At 40.1% G+C, this 21117-nt stretch overlaps 1 protein-coding gene across 2 annotated transcripts in view; it reads left to right on the forward strand.

The window, feature by feature from the left end:
* The first annotated feature begins 276 nt into the window (after positions 1-276).
* The window catches only part of COPB1 (coat protein complex I subunit beta 1), a 49762-nt gene continuing 28921 nt past the window's right edge, over positions 277-21117 (forward strand). Inside the window, exons 1-10 of one of the 2 annotated variants that reach the window (XM_002708825.6) lie at positions 277-411; positions 1141-1292; positions 3815-4044; positions 4644-4813; positions 7232-7346; positions 10841-10933; positions 14708-14845; positions 17821-17940; positions 20777-20884; positions 20963-21109. In XM_002708825.6, coding sequence (XP_002708871.1) covers positions 1202-1292; positions 3815-4044; positions 4644-4813; positions 7232-7346; positions 10841-10933; positions 14708-14845; positions 17821-17940; positions 20777-20884; positions 20963-21109 — 1212 coding nt within the window. In that variant the 5' untranslated portion in view covers positions 277-411; positions 1141-1201. The remainder of the gene's footprint in view (positions 412-1140; positions 1293-3814; positions 4045-4643; positions 4814-7231; positions 7347-10840; positions 10934-14707; positions 14846-17820; positions 17941-20776; positions 20885-20962; positions 21110-21117) is intronic. The other variant, XM_008266482.5, reaches the window with a different exon arrangement.

Below are 21117 nucleotides of genomic sequence, written 5' to 3' on the forward strand. Positions count from 1 at the left end.
CCAGAACAAACTTCCCTTGTTTCAGCTCCTAGAAGTAAGTATTTCCACGCAGCGTTTAAATGACCTTCGCGCTTAACTCGGCGCCTGGTTTGCAGGGAAAACTTAATAAATATTTACTCCCATTCATCTCAGTCACCTAAACCAACCATATACCCGAAGGGAGGAAGAAAACAAGGCGCTTGCCGCGCGCAACCGCAGGACGGAGAAGGCATGTCCTCTCCGACTCGCCGTAGGTGCTAGGTGGCTGCTGCTTCGGTCCCCACCCCACCCCCTTCCACGTCAGCCAAGGACTCGGAGGAGCCGCCGCCGCCGCCGTGGGTTGGAGTCCAAATAGACGGTCCCGCGGTGACCCCAGCCGCTGCCCCTCGGAGCCAGGTAGCGGACCTCGAGCCCCCCAACCGCGGAGGCTTGGTGAGCCGGGCAGAGTCGGAGGAACTGGCTCTCTAGCTGAAAGATGCGAGCAGCAGCTACTAGGCCGCTCGCTTCGGGCCTGGCAAAGGGGAACGGGTCGGGGTGGGGGCTGGGGGCCGGGAAGCTCTGGGCCGGACGCCCCGTCTCAGCTCGCGTTACCGATCGGGGGTCTTCTGCCTCCCAAGACTCCGAGCTCACCCTCTGAGGTGGGGCCTGCTTTGCTGGAGGCGTGGGAGAGGGAAGTGGGTGGGTGAGGTGGGGGTGCAGCGCACCGATTGAGGGACCCCCCAGACGCCGTCAGCATCGACTTGTGCCCCCGATAAACCGCTTTAAAGTTTTGGCAGAGTAGTCACATAACATTTCTTAATTTGAGCAGTTCTGAGTGTATATTCTATTAAAAATCACTGTTTTGTAACGCTGAGGGTGGGCTGGGGGACTGTCACTGTTTTTGACCCTGAATTCTGCTGTACAACATTCTCAAACTCTAGACAGCGAGAGGAATAGGGGAATCAGACGTGCTATACCTTAGTCCGGGGCTGACAAGGGTGGGTTTTTTGGGTTAGAATTTGTTTTTATGTGAACACAATATAGATGGGTCCTTCCCATTTAGTACTTGAAAACTCATAAGCCAAATGCAATGGACTTTAGCAGTAAAGAACACAGTAGTTTACTGGTTTGTGAGATTTTGTTTTTAAACTTGTAATGATGTCCCTGTATTTATTTTTCTAGATTTTCTGGCATCTGTTTATTCTTAAGTCTTCTGTCTGGGGTTGATTATTAACTGGAAACCATGACGGCTGCTGAGAACGTGTGCTATACGTTAATTAACGTGCCAATGGATTCAGAACCACCATCTGAAATTAGCTTAAAAAATGATCTAGGTAAATGCTTATAATATTTTGAGAATGAAATTAATATTTACATTTTTACATTGCATGGTTCTTTATAATTATGAATGCTTTAGTTTTATCTAAATTCTTTTTTTCTGATGAAAACGTATTGTCTTTTGACTTGCAGTATTGGTTTTTGGAAATAAGACAACATTTCAGTTATGCTTACTAAAGCTAAAGAAATGCAGTCACTGAGTTATCAGATACTTCTTAGACTTAATTGTGTAGTTCCATGTATTACACTTAAATGTAGCTGATAATTCTTTAGAGGTAACAGGTTAAGAATGTGTATTAGAATGTCTTAATTCCTTTCTGCGCTTAACTTCCAATTACTTAGCTTATAAAACCAAAAAATTCAACATTGGAATCAATGTGTTTTTCCCTAAAAAGTTAAACTTTTTATTTTTAAAGCATTTTTGCCAAGAAGGAAACAAGAACAATATTCCTTTTTTTTTTTTTTTTTTAGTTATTTGAGAAGCAGACAGATTTCTCTTTCTGGTTCACTCCCTAGCCGAAGCTGGGATCCTAGAACTCAGTCTGAGTCTCCCATGTCTCTCAGGGTGCCCATTTAGCAGGAAGCTGGAACTCTGAGCAGAGCTTATTTATTTGAAAATAAGAGTTACACAGAGAAAGGAGAGGCAGAGAGAGAGAGGACTTCCATCCGATGGTTCACTCCCCAGATGGCCGCAACGGCCAGAGCTGCGCTGATCCAAAGCCAGAAGCCAGGTGCTTCTTCCAGGTCTCCCACACGGGTGCAGGGGCCCAAGGACCTGGGCCATCTTCTACTGCTTTCCCAGGCCACAGCAGAGAGCTGGATGGGAAGAGGAGCAGCCGGGACTTGAACCAGCGCTCATATGGGATGCCGTCGCTTCAGGCCAGGGCTTTAAAGTGCTGCACCACAGCGCCGGCCCCTTAGAAAGGTCTTTCATCTGCTGTTTCACTCTCCAGATGGCCACAAGGGCCTGAGCCAATCCAGAGCCAGGAGCCAGGAGCCTGGAGACCCTCTTCTGGGTCTCCCACTTAAGTATAGGGGCACAAACACTTGGGCCGTCACCTACTGCTTTCCCAAGCCATAGCAGAGAGCTGGATCAGAAAAGGAGCAGCTGAGACTAGAACTGGTGCCATATGGATTTTGGCACTGCAGGAGAAGGCTTTGCCCACTATACCACAGCACCAGCCCCAAGATACTTTTTTTTTTTTTTTAATTTTTTTTTACCTGGAAGGTAAAAATTCAGAGAGAGAAGGAGAGAGAGAGATCTTCCATCCACTGGTTCACTCCCTAAATGTCTGCAGTGGCTGGGGCTGTGCCAGGAGCCAGGAGTTTTCTAGGTCTCTCATGTGGGTGCAGGGGCTCAAGCACTTGGGTCATCTTCCACTGCTTTCCCAGGTGCATTAGCAGGGAGCTGGATTGGAAGTGGAGCAGCCAGACCTCAAACTAATGCCTGTATGGGATGCTGGCACTGCAGGCAGAGGCTCAACTGACTGCGTCACAGCACCAGCCCCCATAAAATACTTTATAGTGCATAATGTTCAGGCTAAGCAAGCAATAAACTTTCATTTTTTCTTAAATGTGTCATCCTTAAATTCTCAACAGTGGCTATAACTAATCTTGAACATTTAAATTTTCTTCCAGTTTCTTTCCTTTTTTTAAGATTTTATATTATTTTATTTTATTTTATTTGAGAGGTAGAGTTACAGACAGTAAGAGGGAGAGAAAGGTCTTCCTTCCGTTGGTTCACTCCCCACATGGTTGCATGGCCGGAGCTGTGCCAATCCGAAGCCAGGAGCCAGGCGCTTCTTCCCAGTCTACCACGTGGGTACAGGGGCCCAAGCACTTGGGCTATCTTCTACTGCTTTCCCAGGCCATAGCAGAGAGCTGGACTGGAAATGGAGCAGCTGGGACTAGAACCGGCACCCATATGGGATGCCGGCACTGCAGGCAGAGGATTAACCTACTGCGCCATGGCGCCGGCCCCTCTTCCAGTTTTCAGTTGATATCTTGGGAAAGATTCTAAAACTCCAAACCCTGAAAATATGATGGGATTTTGGAATTAATCTACTCCTGTAGTTCCTAACCCTTTTTCAGTCTGAGAACTCTCCTCCTAATATTAAAGAAAAGATTGATGTCTGCCCTCTACCATAATAGTTGTTGTAGCTATTCACAGATGTATTCATGTTTTGAAAAATAGCTCCGCATGTGTATAAAACATGGTTGGCTATGTGGTATACCTGTAGATTTATGAACTCTGCATTAACTCAACTGGTTAGGGACCAGAAATCAAATTCATTGCCTTCATAGTATATGTAAAGAATCTGAGATTCAGAGATAAATGACTTGCACAAAGACATACAACTTGCTTGTTGTGGAGCCAGGTGGAGAAGCTTTGTCACTTGGGTATGTATCTTTATTACCATTGCCAATAATATATCAGGGTATTATGTTTAGTTAATTGTTCTTAAAATTATCTGAAGACTTTTGAAGTAATTGTGTTCATTTTAAATTTTTCAATCAGAAAAAGGAGATGTGAAGTCAAAGACTGAAGCTTTGAAGAAAGTAATCATTATGATTCTGAATGGTGAGAAGCTTCCTGGACTTCTGATGACCATCATTCGTTTTGTGCTACCTCTTCAGGATCACACCATCAAAAAATTACTTCTGGTATTTTGGGAAATTGTTCCTAAAACAACTCCAGATGGAAGACTTTTACATGAAATGATTCTTGTGTGTGATGCATACAGAAAGGTAAACCAGCCATAATTATTTCTGAATACTGCTTTGATTTTTATCTAATTGTAAAGTTGGTGCAAAGGGCTTTGATTTGAATTTTAAAATTAAAACTTTGATGAGATGTTAGTTGTAGATATTTGAATTTAATTTGTAAAATGGTACTGTAAAAAGTTTTTATTGTACTGAAAGTATGTCATTGTAAACACGGAAAGAAAGAGTAAGAAAGGCAGGAGGAAGGTGAGTGGGAGCGTGGACAGGAGGGAGGGTAGAGTGAAAGGTAGCACTATGCTCCTAAATCTTATATGTGAAATATATGAAATTGGTTCACTTTATATAGATTTTTAAAAAATTGTTAAAAGTTTGTATTTTTTCCAGATATTTTAATGCATTTTATGTGTTATTAATAAAAACAGTGACATATGTAGTATATAGTAAGACATTGATAACATAGGTGAAAACTGCTTTAATGAGCAGGAATCTTATTAAAACTGTTTAATTTCGAGTTTTTTTCCCTCAGATTTCCTTGTTTTTTTCCACTAGAAAGTTTTTTATGTAAAAATTCATTTTTATAAAACACTGAAAGTCAGTATTTCGTATTTGAATTCTTTTATCAGGATCTTCAGCATCCTAATGAATTTATTCGAGGATCTACTCTTCGTTTTCTTTGCAAATTGAAAGAAGCAGAACTGCTAGAACCTTTGATGCCGGCTATCCGTGCTTGTTTGGAGCATCGACACAGCTATGTCAGAAGAAATGCTGTTTTGGCCATCTATACTATCTATAGGTAGATAAAGATATTCCTTTACCTTAGTTTTTTTGTTTTGTTTGTTTGTTTGTTTTTGTTTTTTGGCAGGCAGAGTGGACAGTGAGAGAGAGACAGAGAGAAAGGTCTTCCTTTTGCCGTTGGTTTACCCTCCATTGGCCGCCACGGCCGGCGCACCGCGCTGATCCGATGGCAGGAGCCAGGTACTTATCCTGGTCTCCCATGGGGTGCAGGGCCCAAGCACTTGGGCCATCCTCCACTGCACTCCCAGGCCACAGCAGAGAGTTGGCCTGGAAGAGGGGCAACCGGGACAGAATCTGGCGCCCCGACCGGGACTAGAATCTGGTGTGCTGGCGCCACAGGCAGAGGATTAGCCTAGTGAGCCGCGGCGGCGGCAGCTTAGTTCTTTGAAGAATATTTTCTCTTTTAGACTAGAGGTTCTGAAAGTGGTTGCTTGCAGACTGTATGTAGCTTGTAAATGTGTTTTGTTGACCAGCACAGTATTTTTTCCTAGTCATTAACTTGTCAGCCTTAAAAAAGATCTGATAACACTAGGCCCTGGTTTTTGCATGAAAGAAATCTGCTTAAATTGTATGACAGTAGCTTTCTTTAAATAGTTTACATTTCCAGTTTATGACATTGCCTGTATTATTCCAATCCATTTAATTAATTTATTTGATTAGCTTCTATAGTCTTTACATTTTTATGTTATTTTAAAATTCTCTTTTTATGGAATATAAGGCTTACCTTTTTACCCGTTAGAGTCTGGTGAGAAAAGTTTTTCATTGAGAAGGGCTACAGTTCTCAACTGACTCAATTGTAGAAAGCTGAAGATTTAAGACTTTAAAAACAATTCACAGGGACAAGTATTTGGCATAGCAGTTAGCGTGGGACACTTACATCTCATATCAGAGTGCATATGTCCCGCTGTACTCCCAATTCCAGCTTCCTGCTAATACACATCCTGGGAAGTGATACATGATGGCTCAAGTAGAGTCCCTACCCACGTGGGAGACCTGGTTGAGTTCCCAGCTCCCAGCTTTAACCTGGCTCACACTGTTACAGCCACTTGGGGAATGAAACAATGGATGGGGATGTCTGTCTCCCTGCCTGTCTCTGAACTCTGCATATCAAATAAAATAAATAAATAATTTGAAACATTTTACAAAAACATGCTTGGATACGTGGTTTTTGCAAACACTGATGTCAGTTCATTCTATAAACATCTTTGTATGTACTAGTTGACTGAAATTTTTTATTTTTAAAAACTTTTTAAGATTTATTTTATTTATTTGAAAAGCAGAGTTACAGAGAGAGAAAGACAGAGAGAGAGGTCTTCCATCCTCTGGTTCACTCCCCAGATGGCTGCAATGTCCTGAACTGGGCCAGGTAGAAGCCAGGGGTAAGGAGCCCCATCTGGTTATCCCATGTGGATTCAGGGACCCAAGCACTTGGGCCATCCTCCACTGCTATCCCAGGCACATTAGCAGGTAGCTGGATGAGAAGCAGAGCAGCCAGGACATAAGCCAGTGCCCGATGCCAGCACTGCTGGCAGAGGCTTAACCTTCTATGCCACAGCACCGGTCCCTGAAATATAATTTCACAGTTTTCTTACTATTAGATTTAGTCTGTTAAGGAAGGTGGCATTCTAGATAGTTATGTTGTTGAGTACTTTGTTACCAATCAGATGATAATGTATAACATGAAAATTATGACATTTATGTATAAGACACTGGAAATTTGAGCAGGAACTATATGCTTATATTAAGGAACTTTTGTTAGGGATATGATAAATTATGATTATTTTTTAAAATAAAGAATCTTTTCCCTTAGAGAAGCATACTGACATATTTATAGAAGAAATAGTTATCTGATATTTGCTTCAAAATAGTATAGAAAGGAAAATGGGCAGGGGTATATGTGAAATAAAACTGGCCATGAAATAATTGTCAAGGCTAGATGATATATTTTATTAAGCTGGTAATAATTCTGTGTTATTAGAAATAATTTTAAATTTACAAAGTAAGAGGTGAGTGGTTAGGAAATATGTAAACTAATGTTTATAAATAATGTACAACTAGTAAAATTCAAAGAACTATATTTTTTTCTCAGATAATGTTTAATGAAGGATCTTTCCTTCATTAAGGTAAGGTGGTAGCATTGTATTATAAAGTATACAAAAATATTAGATAAATTAATAGATGGCATGTTCAGTAAGTTTTTTCTGTATTAAACTAGAAAATGTATAATTTGATTGCTTAATTGATGAAGATGTAACTGATATTTTGCCTTTTTCCATTTCTAATTGATTTAAAGTTTCAAAAAGCAAAAGAATCAAGTGTTATAAAGTTTGAGTCAGTTTAATTTTGGTATTATCAGAGAGTTACTAAAATAACAAAGTAGGTTTTTATTAAAATATATTATCTTTTTTATTTAAAGAAATTTTGAACATCTTATACCTGATGCTCCTGAACTGATACATGATTTTCTGGTGAATGAGAAGGATGCAAGTTGCAAAAGGAATGCATTTATGATGCTAATTCATGCAGATCAGGTGAAGTACTTTTTATAAAATACCTTCATGATATATTTAAATGAGAATTAGAAAGTAGAAGGTGGCCCAAGTCCTTGGGCCCCTGCACCAACATGGGAGACCCAGAAGAAGCTCCTGGCTCCTGGCTTTGGATTGATGCAGTTCTGGCCATTGTGGCCATCTGGGGAGTGAACCAGCAAATGGAAGACCTCTCTGCCTTTCAAATACATAATAATAAATACATCTTTAAAAAAAAGAAATTACACATAGGTCTCATGTTTTTAGTTCTTAATTTTATTTGTAGTATGTGTGATTTGAGTATTTTGATTTTTTGGATTTAATTTGTATGAGTATAAATATATTTTTTCTTAGCTCTTCCCCAAAATAATACTTCTGTACCGTACATGTATTTTTTAAAGATTTATTTATTTATCTGAAAGACAGAGTTACAGAGAGGCAGAGAGGCAGAGAGGCAGAGAGAGAGAGAGAGAGAGAGAGAGAGATGTCTTCTATCCACTGGTTCACTCCCCAGATGGCCACGACAGCCGGAGCTGCAACGATCCAAAACCAAGAGCCAGGAGCTTCTTCCGGATCTCTCACACAGCTGCAGGGGCCCAAGGACTTGGGCCATTTTCTACTGCTTTCCCAGGCCATAGCAGAGAGCTGGATCGAAAGTGGAGGAGCCAGGACTTGAACCAGCGCCCATATGGGATGCCGGCCAGCACTGCAGGTGGCGGCTTTACCCGCTATGCCACAGCACTGGCCCCCATGTATTTTTTTAAATAAATATCAAGGAAGTGTTTCTAAACAGCTAATTTAAGATTTTTCTTACAGCTTGTTTTGTGGCACTCACTTTAATGCTTTGCCTGTTTTTCCTTATGCTGGTATAGATCTAAAATTGTGTAGTAGAGAAAAATAGTAGTTTTTTATAGAGTCTACCTTTCTACATGTCTGTAGAAATAGAATGGCCTTCTATATATGGATGCCTGTCTTCTTTAATTTTTTTAAATTTTGTAAGCTTATGCCAACCTCTACATCCAGCTCTGATGGTGATTAAAATGTATGAGTCTTCTTTTGGAAAGCAATGGCTGCACACCTTTGGTGGCATTTGATGTGAACATTTTTGCTTTCTAGTATTATTAAAATGTGACAAATATGCAGACTGGAAAATAGGGACTTATTCATTCCTCTGAAATCTGGATACTGTCATTTTGTCTCTAATTTTTTATTATAGTATAATGTACATAAGCTTTACTATTTTAACCATTTTCAAGTATACAGTTCAGTATTAATGCATTCATTATACACATATATTACCACACATTTTCGTAACTTTTTGTATCTTGCAAAACTGAAACTCTATACCCACTCAATAATAATTCCCTGTTTTTCTCCACCCAACCCCTGACAGCCACCACCATTCTACTTTCTGCCTCTATGATTTTGACTATTCTAAGTACTTCATATATGTGGAATGATACAGTATTTGTCCTTTTTGATTGGTAATATTTCACTTTAATGTCTTCAAGATTCACCTGTATTTTTCCATGTGTCAGAATGTTCTTCCTTCTGAAGGCCAAATAGGATTCTGTTTTAAATATATTCCACGTTATTTATTCATCATTGGACACTTGGATTGCTTCTATCATTTACTGTTGTGTGCAAAGCTGCTATGAGCATGGGTGTACAAAATATCTCTTTAAGATCTTTTAAATTCTTTTGAATATATATTCAGAAGTGGGTTGCTGGTTCATATGCAGTTCAATTTTTGATTTTTTTTTTTTTTTTTTTGGACAGGCAGAGTGGACAGTGAGAGAGAGATAGAGAGAGAGAGACAAAGAGAAAGGTCTTCCTTTACCGTTGGTTCACTTTCCAATGGCCGCTGCGGCCAGCGTACTGCTCTGGTCCGAAGCCAGGAGCCAGGTGCTTCTCCTGGTCTCCCATGGGGTGCAAGCCCAAGCACTTGGGCCATCCTCCACTGCACTCCCGGGCCACAGCAGAGAGCTGGCCTGGAAGAGGGACAACCAGGACAGAATCCAGCGCCCCAACCAGGACTAGAACCCCGTGTGCCAGCGCCGCAGGCGGAGGATTAGCCTATTGAGCCATGGCACCGACCTCCGGTTTTTCTACTTCCTCACCAATACTTGTTGTTTTCTTTCTTTCTTTTTTTAATTTTATGTTTATGTACTTGAGAGGCAGGCAGGCAGAGTTCTCATCTACTGATTTATTCCCCAGATGCCTGCAACAGCAAAAGTGAGAGCCAGAAAGTCAATGCCAGGTCTCCCCTGTGAATGGCAGGAATCCAGCCACTTGAGCCGTCAACTCTGCCTCCCTTGGTCTACATTAATAGGGAGGTAGAGTCAGGAACCAGAGCCAAGAATTGTTGAACTCAGTCACTCCAATGCCTTGGTCTTAACCACTAGGCCAAACACTAGCCCCATTTTTGTTACTGTTTTAATTATATGGGCCACAGTGCTGTGTCCTCTTGTAGAATTTGTTTCACTGAACTGTGCTTTTGATACCATGCTATAAACCCTATAGTAAGGGATAATAATTAGAAATAGTTTAGGGGCCGGTGCTGTGGTGTAGAGGATAAAGCTGCCGCCGCAGTGCTGGCATCCCGTATGGGCGGTTTGAGTCCCGGCTGCTCCACTTCCGATCCAGTTCTCTGCTGTGGCCTGGGAAGGCAGTGGCCCAAGTCCTTGGGCTTCTGCACCCACGTGGGAGACCTGGAAGAGGCTCCTAGCTCCTGGCTTCGGATCAGCACAGCTCTAGCTGTTGTGGCCATTTAGGGAGTGAGCCAGCAGATGGAAGACCCCTCTCTTTCTCTCTGCCTCTCCTTCTTTCTCTGTGTAACTCCTTCAAGTAAAATAAATAAATCTTAAAAAAAAGAAAAAGAGTTTCTGTGTGGGAGCAAACCGTTGAAATCCTTACTTAATGTATACTAAGCTGATCTTCTGTATATTAAGATAATCGAAAATGAATCTTGATGTGAATGGAAGGGGAGAGGGAGTGGGAAAGGGGAGGGTTGTGGGTGGGAGGGACGGTATGGGGGGGAAGCCATTGTAATCCATAAGTCGTACTTTGGAAATTTACATTCATTAAATAAAAGTTAAAAAAAAAAGAAATAGTTCAGTAACATTGATACTTTTACTGGAAAGATGTTACTGAGTACTGAGGTCACTGTTCTGCATATCACAATCTCTGATATATGAGGACCCACAGAAAATTTTTCTTGTAGATATTAGTAAGAACTAAATTCTGAAGAAGGTTTGTTCTAATTTATGGATACTCTGAATCATGTAATACATAGAATTTATCTTTCTGATTTAGCTACTAGAAACTTTAGTCCACAGATTTATGGCCCACCTATGAAATATGTATTTGACTTTATGTCATACATTTTATCTGTTAGCTTCATTCTTGATTTCTTCTTGCCCTAATTTCCTTGTTTTACCTTTAGTTGTATTATGTATTAAAAGGTGGAATATGATAATATATTCTTACTTTTTTAGGATCGAGCTTTGGATTACCTAAGTACTTGTATTGATCAAGTTCAAACATTTGGAGACATTCTGCAGTTGGTTATTGTTGAACTAATTTATAAGGTAAGAATGATAGTGTGTGTTGTGTAAATAAATGCAACAGTTTAAGATTAAATAGTCTCTTTCTGGGAAATGACCTAATTGTTAGGATAATAGTTTTAATAGTAGAAATATTTTATAACATGACCTTTTGAAGGCTTTTTTTCCCCTCTTTGATTTGTTGTAATTTCCAGCTATTTGCTTCCATCCTCTCTAAGCCTCCATAAGGAATTCTTTAAAAATTCATGGCTTGAGGGGCCAGCATTGTGGCATAGCAGTTTAAGCCATTCCTGCGATGCTGGTATCCGATATAGGCACCAGTTCAATTCCTGGCTGATCCACTTCCAATCTAACTTCCTGATAATATGCTTGGAAAAGTGGCAGAAGATGGTCCAAGTGCTTAGGCCCCTGCATCCAAATGGGAGACATGGTAGAAGCTCCTGGCTCCTGGCTTCAGCCTGGCCCTGCCCTGGCCACTGCAGCCATTGGCCATCTGTCTCCCTCTAACTTGGCCTTTCAAAGACATAAATGAATCTCAAAAAAAAAAAAAAATAATGACTTGAGCCAATAAAGCTATAAAGAAATCATCGTATGAGTAAATTATGAATTTGAATTTAAGAATGAAATTCGAGATTTTTTTTTTTTCAGTGTACAGCAGACTGCTTTGGAACTCTTAAAAACAAACCAGAAAAGGCTTAAGTATTTTTTATGTCTCCTGGTTTAAAAAAAAAAAAAAAACAGAAAAATTGTGAATATAGGCATACGTTGTTTTCATGTGCTTTGCTTTATTGTGCTTTCCAGAGATTTAATTGTACAAATTAAAGTGGGTTTTTTTTAAAAAAGATTTATTTATTGGAAAGGCAGAGTTACAGAGAGAGAGGGAGAGACAGAGAGATCCATCTTCTATCCACTGGTTTACTCCCTAGATGGCCAGGAGTAATGCTGGAGCAAGGCTGGTCTAAGGCCAGGACCCCAGAGCTTCTTCTGGGTCTCCCATGTAGATGCAGGGGCCCAAGTACTTGGGCCATCCTACTCTGCTTTCCCAGGGACTGCAGCAGGGAGCTGGATCAGAAGTGCAGCAGCCAAGACTTGAATCTGCATTCATATTAGATACTGGCATTGCAGGTGGTGGTTTTACCCACTGTACCACAATACTGGCCCCAAATTAAATTTTTGTGGCCACCTTGGTCAAGAAGTCTATTGGTATAGTTTTTCCAACAGCATGTACTCACTTTGTGTCGTATTTTGGTAAATCTCTTATTCTATCAAACTTTTTCATTCTTATTATTATATCTGTTATGATCTTGTCAGTGATGTTCAATGTTACAACTGTATTATTTTGGGGTGCCACAGTCCATGCACATAGCAGACTGTGAACTAAATTGATAAATGTGTGTGTACCAACTGCTCTCCTAATTGGCTGTATCCCTATATCTCCCTCTCTTCTGGCTGCCCATTCCCTGAGGTACAAAAATATTGAAATTAGGCCAATTAATAACCCTACTGTACCCTCTGAGTGCTCATCTGAAAGGAAGGGTCACATGTCTCTCACTTTGAATCAAAAGCTAAAAATGATTAAGCTTAGTGAAGAAGAAATGCCCAAAGCCAAGGTAAGTTGAAGGCTAGGCCTCTTGGCACCAAACAGCCAAAGTGTGAATGGAAAGGAAAAGCTTGTGAAGGAATTTTGAAGTGCTGCCTGGGTGAGCACAAATAGTAAGCAGCAAAATAGCCTTCTTGCTGATATGGAGAAGGTTTTAGTGGTCTGGATATAGATTGAATCTTCCCCTGCATTTCCTTAAGCCAAAGCCAAAGCCAGAGCAAGGCTCTAATTCTCTTCTACTTTGTGGAGGCTGTTAGAGAGATGAAAAGGACAGAAGAAAAAAAATTTTTTTTTCAGGAGAAAAATCTAAAGCAAGCAAAGGTTGGTTCATGAGGTTCAAAGAAGCTGTCATAAAAATGCTAGCATAAAAGAATAAGGTGAAGCAGCAAATGCTGATAGAATCTGAAGCAAGTTAGCCAGAATGTCTAGCTAACAGAACAGATTTTAAATGAAGACAAGATAACCTTATACTGGAAGAAGATACCAAGTAGGACTTTTCATATATAGCTAGAGAGGAGAAGTCAGTGTCTGGCTTGAAAGGACAGGCTGAACTAAGAGCTAATATAGCTGATGATAGCTGAAGCCAGTGTTCATTCACCATTGTCAAAATTCTAGAGCCCCTAAGAATTGTGCTGTCTACCCTACTCTGTAAAGGGAACAACAAAGCCTGAATGACAGCACATTGTAAGTCCATCATTGAGGCCTTCTGCTCAGAAAGAAAGATCCTTTCAAAATGCACTGATCACCAAAGAGCTCTCATGGTGATACTCAAATTAATATTGTTTTCATGCCTACTGTTTTATAATACACATCCTTTCTGCAGCCCGTGGGTCAAAGAATAATGCAAACTTTCAAGTTATTGTGTTTGAGAAATATATTTCATAAAGCTATAGCTTTCATATGTAGTGATTCGTCTAATGGATCTGGGTACAGTAAGTTGAAAAACTTATAGCAAGGCTTCACCGTTTAGATGCTTTTAAGAACATTTGTGATTCATGGAGTAGGTCAAAATGCAAGCATTACAGGAGTTTGGCAGAGGTTGATTCCAACCCTCATACATGATTCTGAGGGGTTCTAACACTTCCAGAAAGGAAGGAAGTACAGACGTAGTAGAAATAGCAAGGGAATGAGAAATGGAGCCTTAAGAGGTGACTGAATTGCTGCAATCTTATGATAAAACTTAACAGATGAGAAGTTGCTTCTTAGGATGAGCAAGAAAGTGCTTTCTTCAGTTTCTTCTATTCCTGGTGAACATGCTATAAACCATGTTGATAATAACAAAGAATTTTAGAATATTATTCTAAATAATATTATTTAATAATATTAATAATATAATATTATATAATAATATTATTCTCCCTTTATCAGCTATTCAGATTTATAGCAACCATTGTGTTTTCCTTCTTGACATAGCATCCGAAATAAAAATTTAGGACCAAATTTAATATCCCATCAGAGTACCAATGTTAGTTTACTTGGTTAATGTGTCCTTTTGTTACTTTACATTCTCTCTTGTGTTTAGTATGCGTATCTTATTAGAAGCTGTCTGAAAACCTTTTGTGAAGTAGTAAAATGTAAATTACAATCGAGTGAATAGATCAATGAGTAACTATGACAGTTATTTGAAATAAAATATTTCTTTTTTAAATTACCAGTGTTATGTTACAGTGTCTCATCCTATGTTGGTTAACATGTTAATAAGTCTGTGTAAAATTGTTCTGGGCCAGGTATTTGGCAGGGTGGAACAGTTGCTGCTTGGGACACCTGCATCTCTTGTCAGTGCATTGTTCAAATCCTGGGTACTCTGCTTCTGATCCAGCTTCCTGCTAATGTGCACCCTCAGAAGCAGCAGTAGTTGGCACAAGTGCTTGGGTCACTGCCATTCACATGGGAAACTTGGATTGAGTTCTTGGCTTCTAACTTCCCCTGGCCCAGCTCTGACTGTTGCAGGTATTTAGGAAGTGAACCAGCAGATGGAAGTGCTTGTGTTTCTCCTTCCCCAACCTCCCCCCCCCCCCCCCGTCTTTCAGATAACTAAAAATATATAAAAGGAAAAATTGTTCTCTTAGCTTTCAAATTAAGAATATTAGCACCCCATAAAGCGATATCCATAAAAATTTACGTTTGAAAGCAAGTGTCCCTGCTTTCAGTTGACATTTTGAAAGCAAGTATTGAAACATCAATGTTTTCTTTTCCAGGTCTGTCATGCTAATCCTTCAGAAAGGGCCCGTTTCATTCGCTGCATCTATAACTTACTACAGTCATCTAGCCCTGCTGTAAAATATGAAGCTGCTGGGACATTGGTAACACTCTCTAGTGCACCAACTGCCATCAAGGTACTGCGTGTTTCTTTGGGGGCACATGAGATGATAGAGGTGCTGTTTTATCATTTGTGATTTAATGGCATTGCAATTCACTTGTTCTTACATGGCATAAAAAGAACAACTACAAATTTCATAAAATTATTTGCTTTCTTCTATAGTCAACCCTCCTTCTTTTCTTTCTGCCTGCTTTCTTGCACTTATGTAAGAGATTTAAATAGTTCATGAAGGTGCAGATATTTGGCCTAGTGGTTAAAATACTGGTTAATATGTCCACATCTCATATCAATGGTACCTAAGTGCCTAAGGTACACCTGTGCTCTTGTCTCTATAGCCTTCCTGCTAATGTGGACCCTAGGAAGTAGCAGTGATGGTTCAGTGATTGGATTCTTGCCACACATCTGAGACCCTCGATTGAGTTCCTGGCTCCTGGCTTTGGCACTAGCCGAGGGCCACTTGTGGGCATTTGGAGGAGTAAGCTGGAAGATGGGAACTTTCTGTCTCTGTGTCTGTTTCGTTGCTTCTCAAGTTAAAAAAAAAAAAAAAGTTCATAGAAAAATGGAATTAGGGCCGGCGCTGCGGCTCACTAGGCTAATCCTCCACCTTGCGGCGCCGGCACACCGGGTTCTAGTCCCGGTTGGGGCTCTGGATTCTGTCCCGGTTGCCCCTCTTCCACTCCAGCTCTCTGCTGTGGCCAGGGAGTGCAGTGGAGGATGGCCCAAGTCCTTGGGCCCTGCACCCCATGGGAGACCAGGATAAGTGCCTGGCTCCTGCCATCGGATCAGCGCGGTACGCCGGCCGCAGCGCGCTGGCCGCGGCGGCCATTGGAGGGTGAACCAACGGCAAAGGAAGACCTTTCTCTCTGTCTCTCTCTCACTGTCCACTCTGCCTGTCAAAAAAAAAAAATTTAAAAAAAAGAAAAATGGAATTAAAAGATAATTTTCTTTTGGTGCAAAAACATGCATAATTTTTTCATAATATGAATTTCCATGAACTTTTTGAGGATTTATCAAATGTATGAATTTCAAAAAACATTTTTGCACCAAAACAAACATGTTTGATTCCATTTTCCATGAACTTTTAGAGGTACCTTCATATATGGGGAGAAGAATTGACAGAGAATGACATTTCAGGTTTCTGAACAATGATATTTTAGGGGGCCAGCACTGTGGTGCAGTGGGTTAAAGCCCCAGCCTACAGGGTTAGCCTCCCATATGGTCGCCAATTCAAGTCCCAGCTGCTGCACTTCCAATCCAGCTCCCTGCTGATTGCCTAGGAAAGCAGTGGAAGATGGCTCTCAAATCCTTGGGCCCCTGCACCCACCTGGGAGACGTGGAAGAAGCTCCTGATTCCTAGCTTCAAATTGGCTCTGTTCCCACCATTGCAGCCATTTGGGGAGTGAACCAGTGGATGGAAGACCTCTCTCTCTGTCTCTCTACCTCTATCTGTAACTTTGTCCTTCAAATAAATGAAAAATAATAAAATCTTAAAAAAAATATTTCAGGATTGCTCACTTGGAACTGGCATTGTGACATAGCAAGTAAAGCTACTACTTGTGAAGCCAGCATCCCATATGGGCACTGGTACAAATCCCAGCTCCTCCACTTCAGTCCAGCTCCTTGCTTATGGCCTGGGAAAAGCAAAGGAAGACGGCCTAAGTGTTTGGACCATAACCATATGGGAGACATGGATTTAAGCTCCTGGTTCCTGGCTTCTAGCTTTAGCCTGGCCCATTGCCAGCTGTTGAGGCCATTTGGAGAGTGAACCAGTAGATGGAAGATTCTCTCTCTCTCTCTCTTTCTGTCTCTGTCACTATGCCTTTCAAATAAATAAAATATAAAAAAGTAAATTAAAAAGAAATTAGCATCATAACAGTATTGTCAACTAAACTATAGACTTTCACCAGATTTCCACTTAATGGACATCCTTTTTCTGTTTTAGGATCCAGTCCAGGATTTCATATTGCATTTGTCATATCTTAGTCTAATCTGTGATAGTTCCCCATACTTTTCTTATTTTTTGTAACCTTGATACATTTGAAGAATACTGATTAATTCATTTATAAAAGATCCTTCAGTTTGGATTTGTCTGATGTTTTCTCATACTTAGTTTGAGGTTTATGTGTTTTGGGGAAGAATAACACAGAAGCTGTGTGATATTGGCATCCATCAGTAGATTTTCTTTGTGACACCTATTATTACCCTGATATTCTTTCTTTTTTTTTTTTTAAGATTTATTTTATTTATTTGAAAGGCAGAATTAGAGAGAGGGAGAGACTGAGAGAGATACTATGGAATTCTTATGGTGATTTTCTGTTTCCCTCATTCTGTACTTAATAATTGAAATTCTCGGGTGATGTCCTTTCTCTTCTCTCCCTTACTTCCTTTCCTTTCTTTCATTATCATATCATATCAATGTGGATATTTTATCTTTTGGAGCATAATCCAACATTGTTATTGCCTACTTTGTTGATCAAATTATTTGGCTATTGAGTGCTCTTTCAGATTTGTTCCTTTGTCCTTTGCTTTTTAAACTTTCTGATTCTAAAATACTTAGAACATTTTTTGGCTTAATAAATGTTCTAAATATATGCTAAGATATTTTAATGACACAGGATCATCTTTATAGTCTCTTTTTTCTACACTGTGATGCATAAGTGTTAAACCTTGTCCCTAAACTAAAATATGCTTAATAGTTACATATTTTGAGATTCCATATCTGCTCTTTCCTGTCTTATTCCTTAGTTTCAGCCCTTAATTTTTGACTATTTCTGGCTTTAGTAGCTCTTTTCTAGTGCTTCTAATCTGTCATAGGCTTGAAAAATAAGATCTTTTAAAATGTAGGGAATACAGAGATACATTCTTTTGAGCAGAATTCATGAACTCTAGTACAAGGAAGATGTATACATTTTGACTCATTTTTCCTTATTTTCAGTATCTACATTTACAGCAAATGAATGACTTCTTATAAAGTGTACTTTTTCTCTATAGGCTGCCGCTCAGTGTTACATTGACTTAATTATTAAGGAGAGTGACAACAATGTAAAGCTCATAGTTCTGGATCGACTGGTAGAATTAAAAGAACATCCTGCTCATGAACGAGTACTCCAGGTAAGCGTTGTCTAAGAGAAATCCTAAATAAAATGTTTTTTTAAATTTGGATCATTTCTGGTTTTTCTTTTTTTTTTTTTTTTTTTTTGACAGGCAGAGTGGACAGTGAGAGAGAGAGACAGAGAGAAAGGTCTTCCTCTGGTTTTTCTTAAGCAATTTTTATTATTTATTTATTTGAAAGGTTACAGAGAGAGACCAAGAGAGAGATCTTCCATCCGCTGGTTCGGTCTTCAGATACCCGCCACTACTAGGGCTGAAACAGGCTGAAACTAGAAGCCAGGAGCTTCATCTGGGTCTCCCATATGGGTGGCAGGGTCCCAAACACTTAGGCCATCTTGCACTGCTTTTCCCTGGCCATTAGCAGGGAGCTAGACTAGAAATGGAGCAGCCCGAACAAGAACTGGCATCTGAATGGGATGCTAGTACCACTATGCCACAATGCTGGCCCCAATTTACATCGTTTCTAAGTGTTAGCATTTTGTTAACCTAAATGCTTGAAGACTAGGCAGTTCAAATTTTGATTAGCTAAGTATAATTCCGTAATTCCTATAACCTTTTGGGATATCATCTTTGCCATAATAAACATTTTTTAAGAGTGGGTGTCTGACCTATAGGTTGAGAAGCTGGTTTAAGATACCTGCAGCCCACATGAGAATGCCTGAGTTTAAGTTCTGCTTCTGGCTTTTGATTCCAATTTCTGCTAATACGAGCTCTGGGAGGAAGCAGGAATTCTGGCTTTGGTCAGGCCTACCTCCAGCCATTATGACCATTTGAGGAGTGAACCAGAATGGGAGTGCTGTTCCTGTCTGTCTGTCCTTCTCTCTCTTAAAAAAAAAAAAAAAAAAAAAAAAAAAAAAGGTAAAAAGGTAGAGAAGGAGGGCAGTGGGCAGTGTTATGGCACAGTAGTTTAAGCTGCTGCCTGTGATGCTGGCATCCCACATCAGAGCCTTGGTTCAAGATCCAGCTACTCTTCTTCTGATCTAGTTTCCTACTAATGCACCTTGGAAAGCGATGGAAGATGGCCCAAGTGCCCACCCATGTGGGAGACCTGGGTGAAGTTCTGGGATCCTGGCTTCAACCTGAATAAGCCCAGGCCATTGCAGCTGTTTGGGGAGTGAACCAGCAGATGGAAGATCTCTGTGTCTCTTGTTCCCTCTCTCTGTCATTCTGTCTTTCAAATAAATAAATAAATTTTTTAAAAAAATGTGTATGAACAACATACACACATATATTTATTTCTAAAGTAAAATAATAGTCTATCTTTTAAATTTGTAGTGTTCCAGGTATTCTTAGCAATAGTGGGTCCATTCATTTTAACTTGAATATAATTTATATTTCTTAGAGAATAATTATACCAATTCATTGAGAATGTATTAAATAGGTATATTGATAAATAAAAATAAAGGCCATGACTGCTAAGTACAATGCTGATCTTGGATCAATAAAGAGGGACCTGTGGTGCAGCAGGTTAAAGCCATGGCCTGTACCACCAGCATCCCTTGTGGTCACTGGCTTGAGTCCCCACTGCTCCACTTCAATCTACCTCCCTGCTAATACACATGGGAAAGCAGTGGAGAATAGCCCAAGTCCATGGGCCCCTCCATTCTTGTGGGAAACCCAGAAGAAGCTCCTGGCTCCTGGCTTCAGATCAGCTCAGCTCTAGCTGTTGTGGCCATTTTGGGGAGTGAACCAGCAGATGGAAGACCTCTCTCTCTGTCTCTCTCTCTCCCTCTTCCTCTTTCCCTCTCTCTCTCTCTACCTACCTACCTACCTCTCTAATTCTTCCTTTCAAATAAATAAACTAAACTAAAAAAAAAAAAAGATTGCTAGGAAGAACATTATGGCACAGTTTAGAAATGTGAATATAGGAGCCAGCGCTGTATCATAGCGGGTAATATCACACATGATAACACTGTTAATAATTTTTTAATATTATCTAATAAAGTCTAGATTCAGATTTTCCTGATTGTTCCAAAAATGGTCTTTTTGTTTCATTTGTCCAATTTATAGCCATTGTTCAGGCTGTTCTGTCCTTTCAGTCTCTGAATTTTGTTTTTGTTTTGTTTTATTATTTATTTGTTTATTTAAAAGGCAAAGTGACAGAGAAGGAAGGAGAGAGATCTCCCATCGATTGGTTCACTCTGCTAATGACCACAACAGCCAAGGCAAAGCCAGGCTGAAGCCAAGAACTGGAACCCCATCCAGGTCTCCCATGTGGGTGACAGGAACCCAAGTACTTGGGCCAACCTCCACTGCCTTCCTAGACACATTAGCAGAGAGCTGAATCGGAAGCAGAGTAGCTAGAACTCAAACCACCATTCCAATAGGAGATGCCAGTGACACAAGCAGCAGCTTAACCTACTGTGCCACAATACCAGTCCCTCAGTCTCTTTATTTAAAAAAAAAAAAAAATCTATTTTTTTATTTGAAAGGCAGAGTTACAGAGAGACGGAGGCAAAGAGAAAGAGAGAAGTCTTCCATCCGCTCTTTCACTCCTCACATGGCCACAACGACCAGAGCTGTGTCTACCCAGACACATCCAGACACCTTTTTGTGATGTCATTGTTCCTCAGACTTCTAAATTTCCTATGAACTCTAAGTTGGCTCTAGAGCTTAGTAGAGTCAAAATAAACAATTTCAGTTTGAATTAACCATATATGATATTATTTCATATTGTATTACATGAGGAGGCTCAAGATACATAGTTCTTGTAATTTTATTATTGATCAAAGGATTAAGGCAGCAAGATGGACAGAATTCACATTCTGCAGTTAGGATTGCCTTCTTATGATCAGAAATATTGGTGCTAATTCTCAGGTTTTTTGTTCTTTTTCAGGATCTGGTAATGGATATTCTAAGAGTGTTGAGCACGCCAGACTTAGAAGTACGCAAGAAAACTTTGCAGTTAGCACTGGACCTTGTCTCTTCTAGGAATGTTGAAGAGGTAAAACATTGACAGCATTGTAGAAGCTCTTAGACAAAACATGATCTAATTTTCATTTACTTTTACTTTGTTCTGTAGCTGGTTATTGTCTTGAAGAAGGAAGTGATTAAAACAAACAATGTGTCTGAACATGAAGATACTGACAAATACAGACAGCTCCTTGTACGAACATTGCACTCCTGTTCTGTTCGATTTCCAGATATGGCAGCAAATGTTATTCCTGTGGTATGTAA

This window comes from Oryctolagus cuniculus, chromosome 1 (genome assembly GCF_051225735.1).
Source record: "Oryctolagus cuniculus isolate XC-2025 breed Fujian yellow rabbit chromosome 1, ASM5122573v1, whole genome shotgun sequence".
Lineage (NCBI taxonomy): Eukaryota > Metazoa > Chordata > Mammalia > Lagomorpha > Leporidae > Oryctolagus > Oryctolagus cuniculus.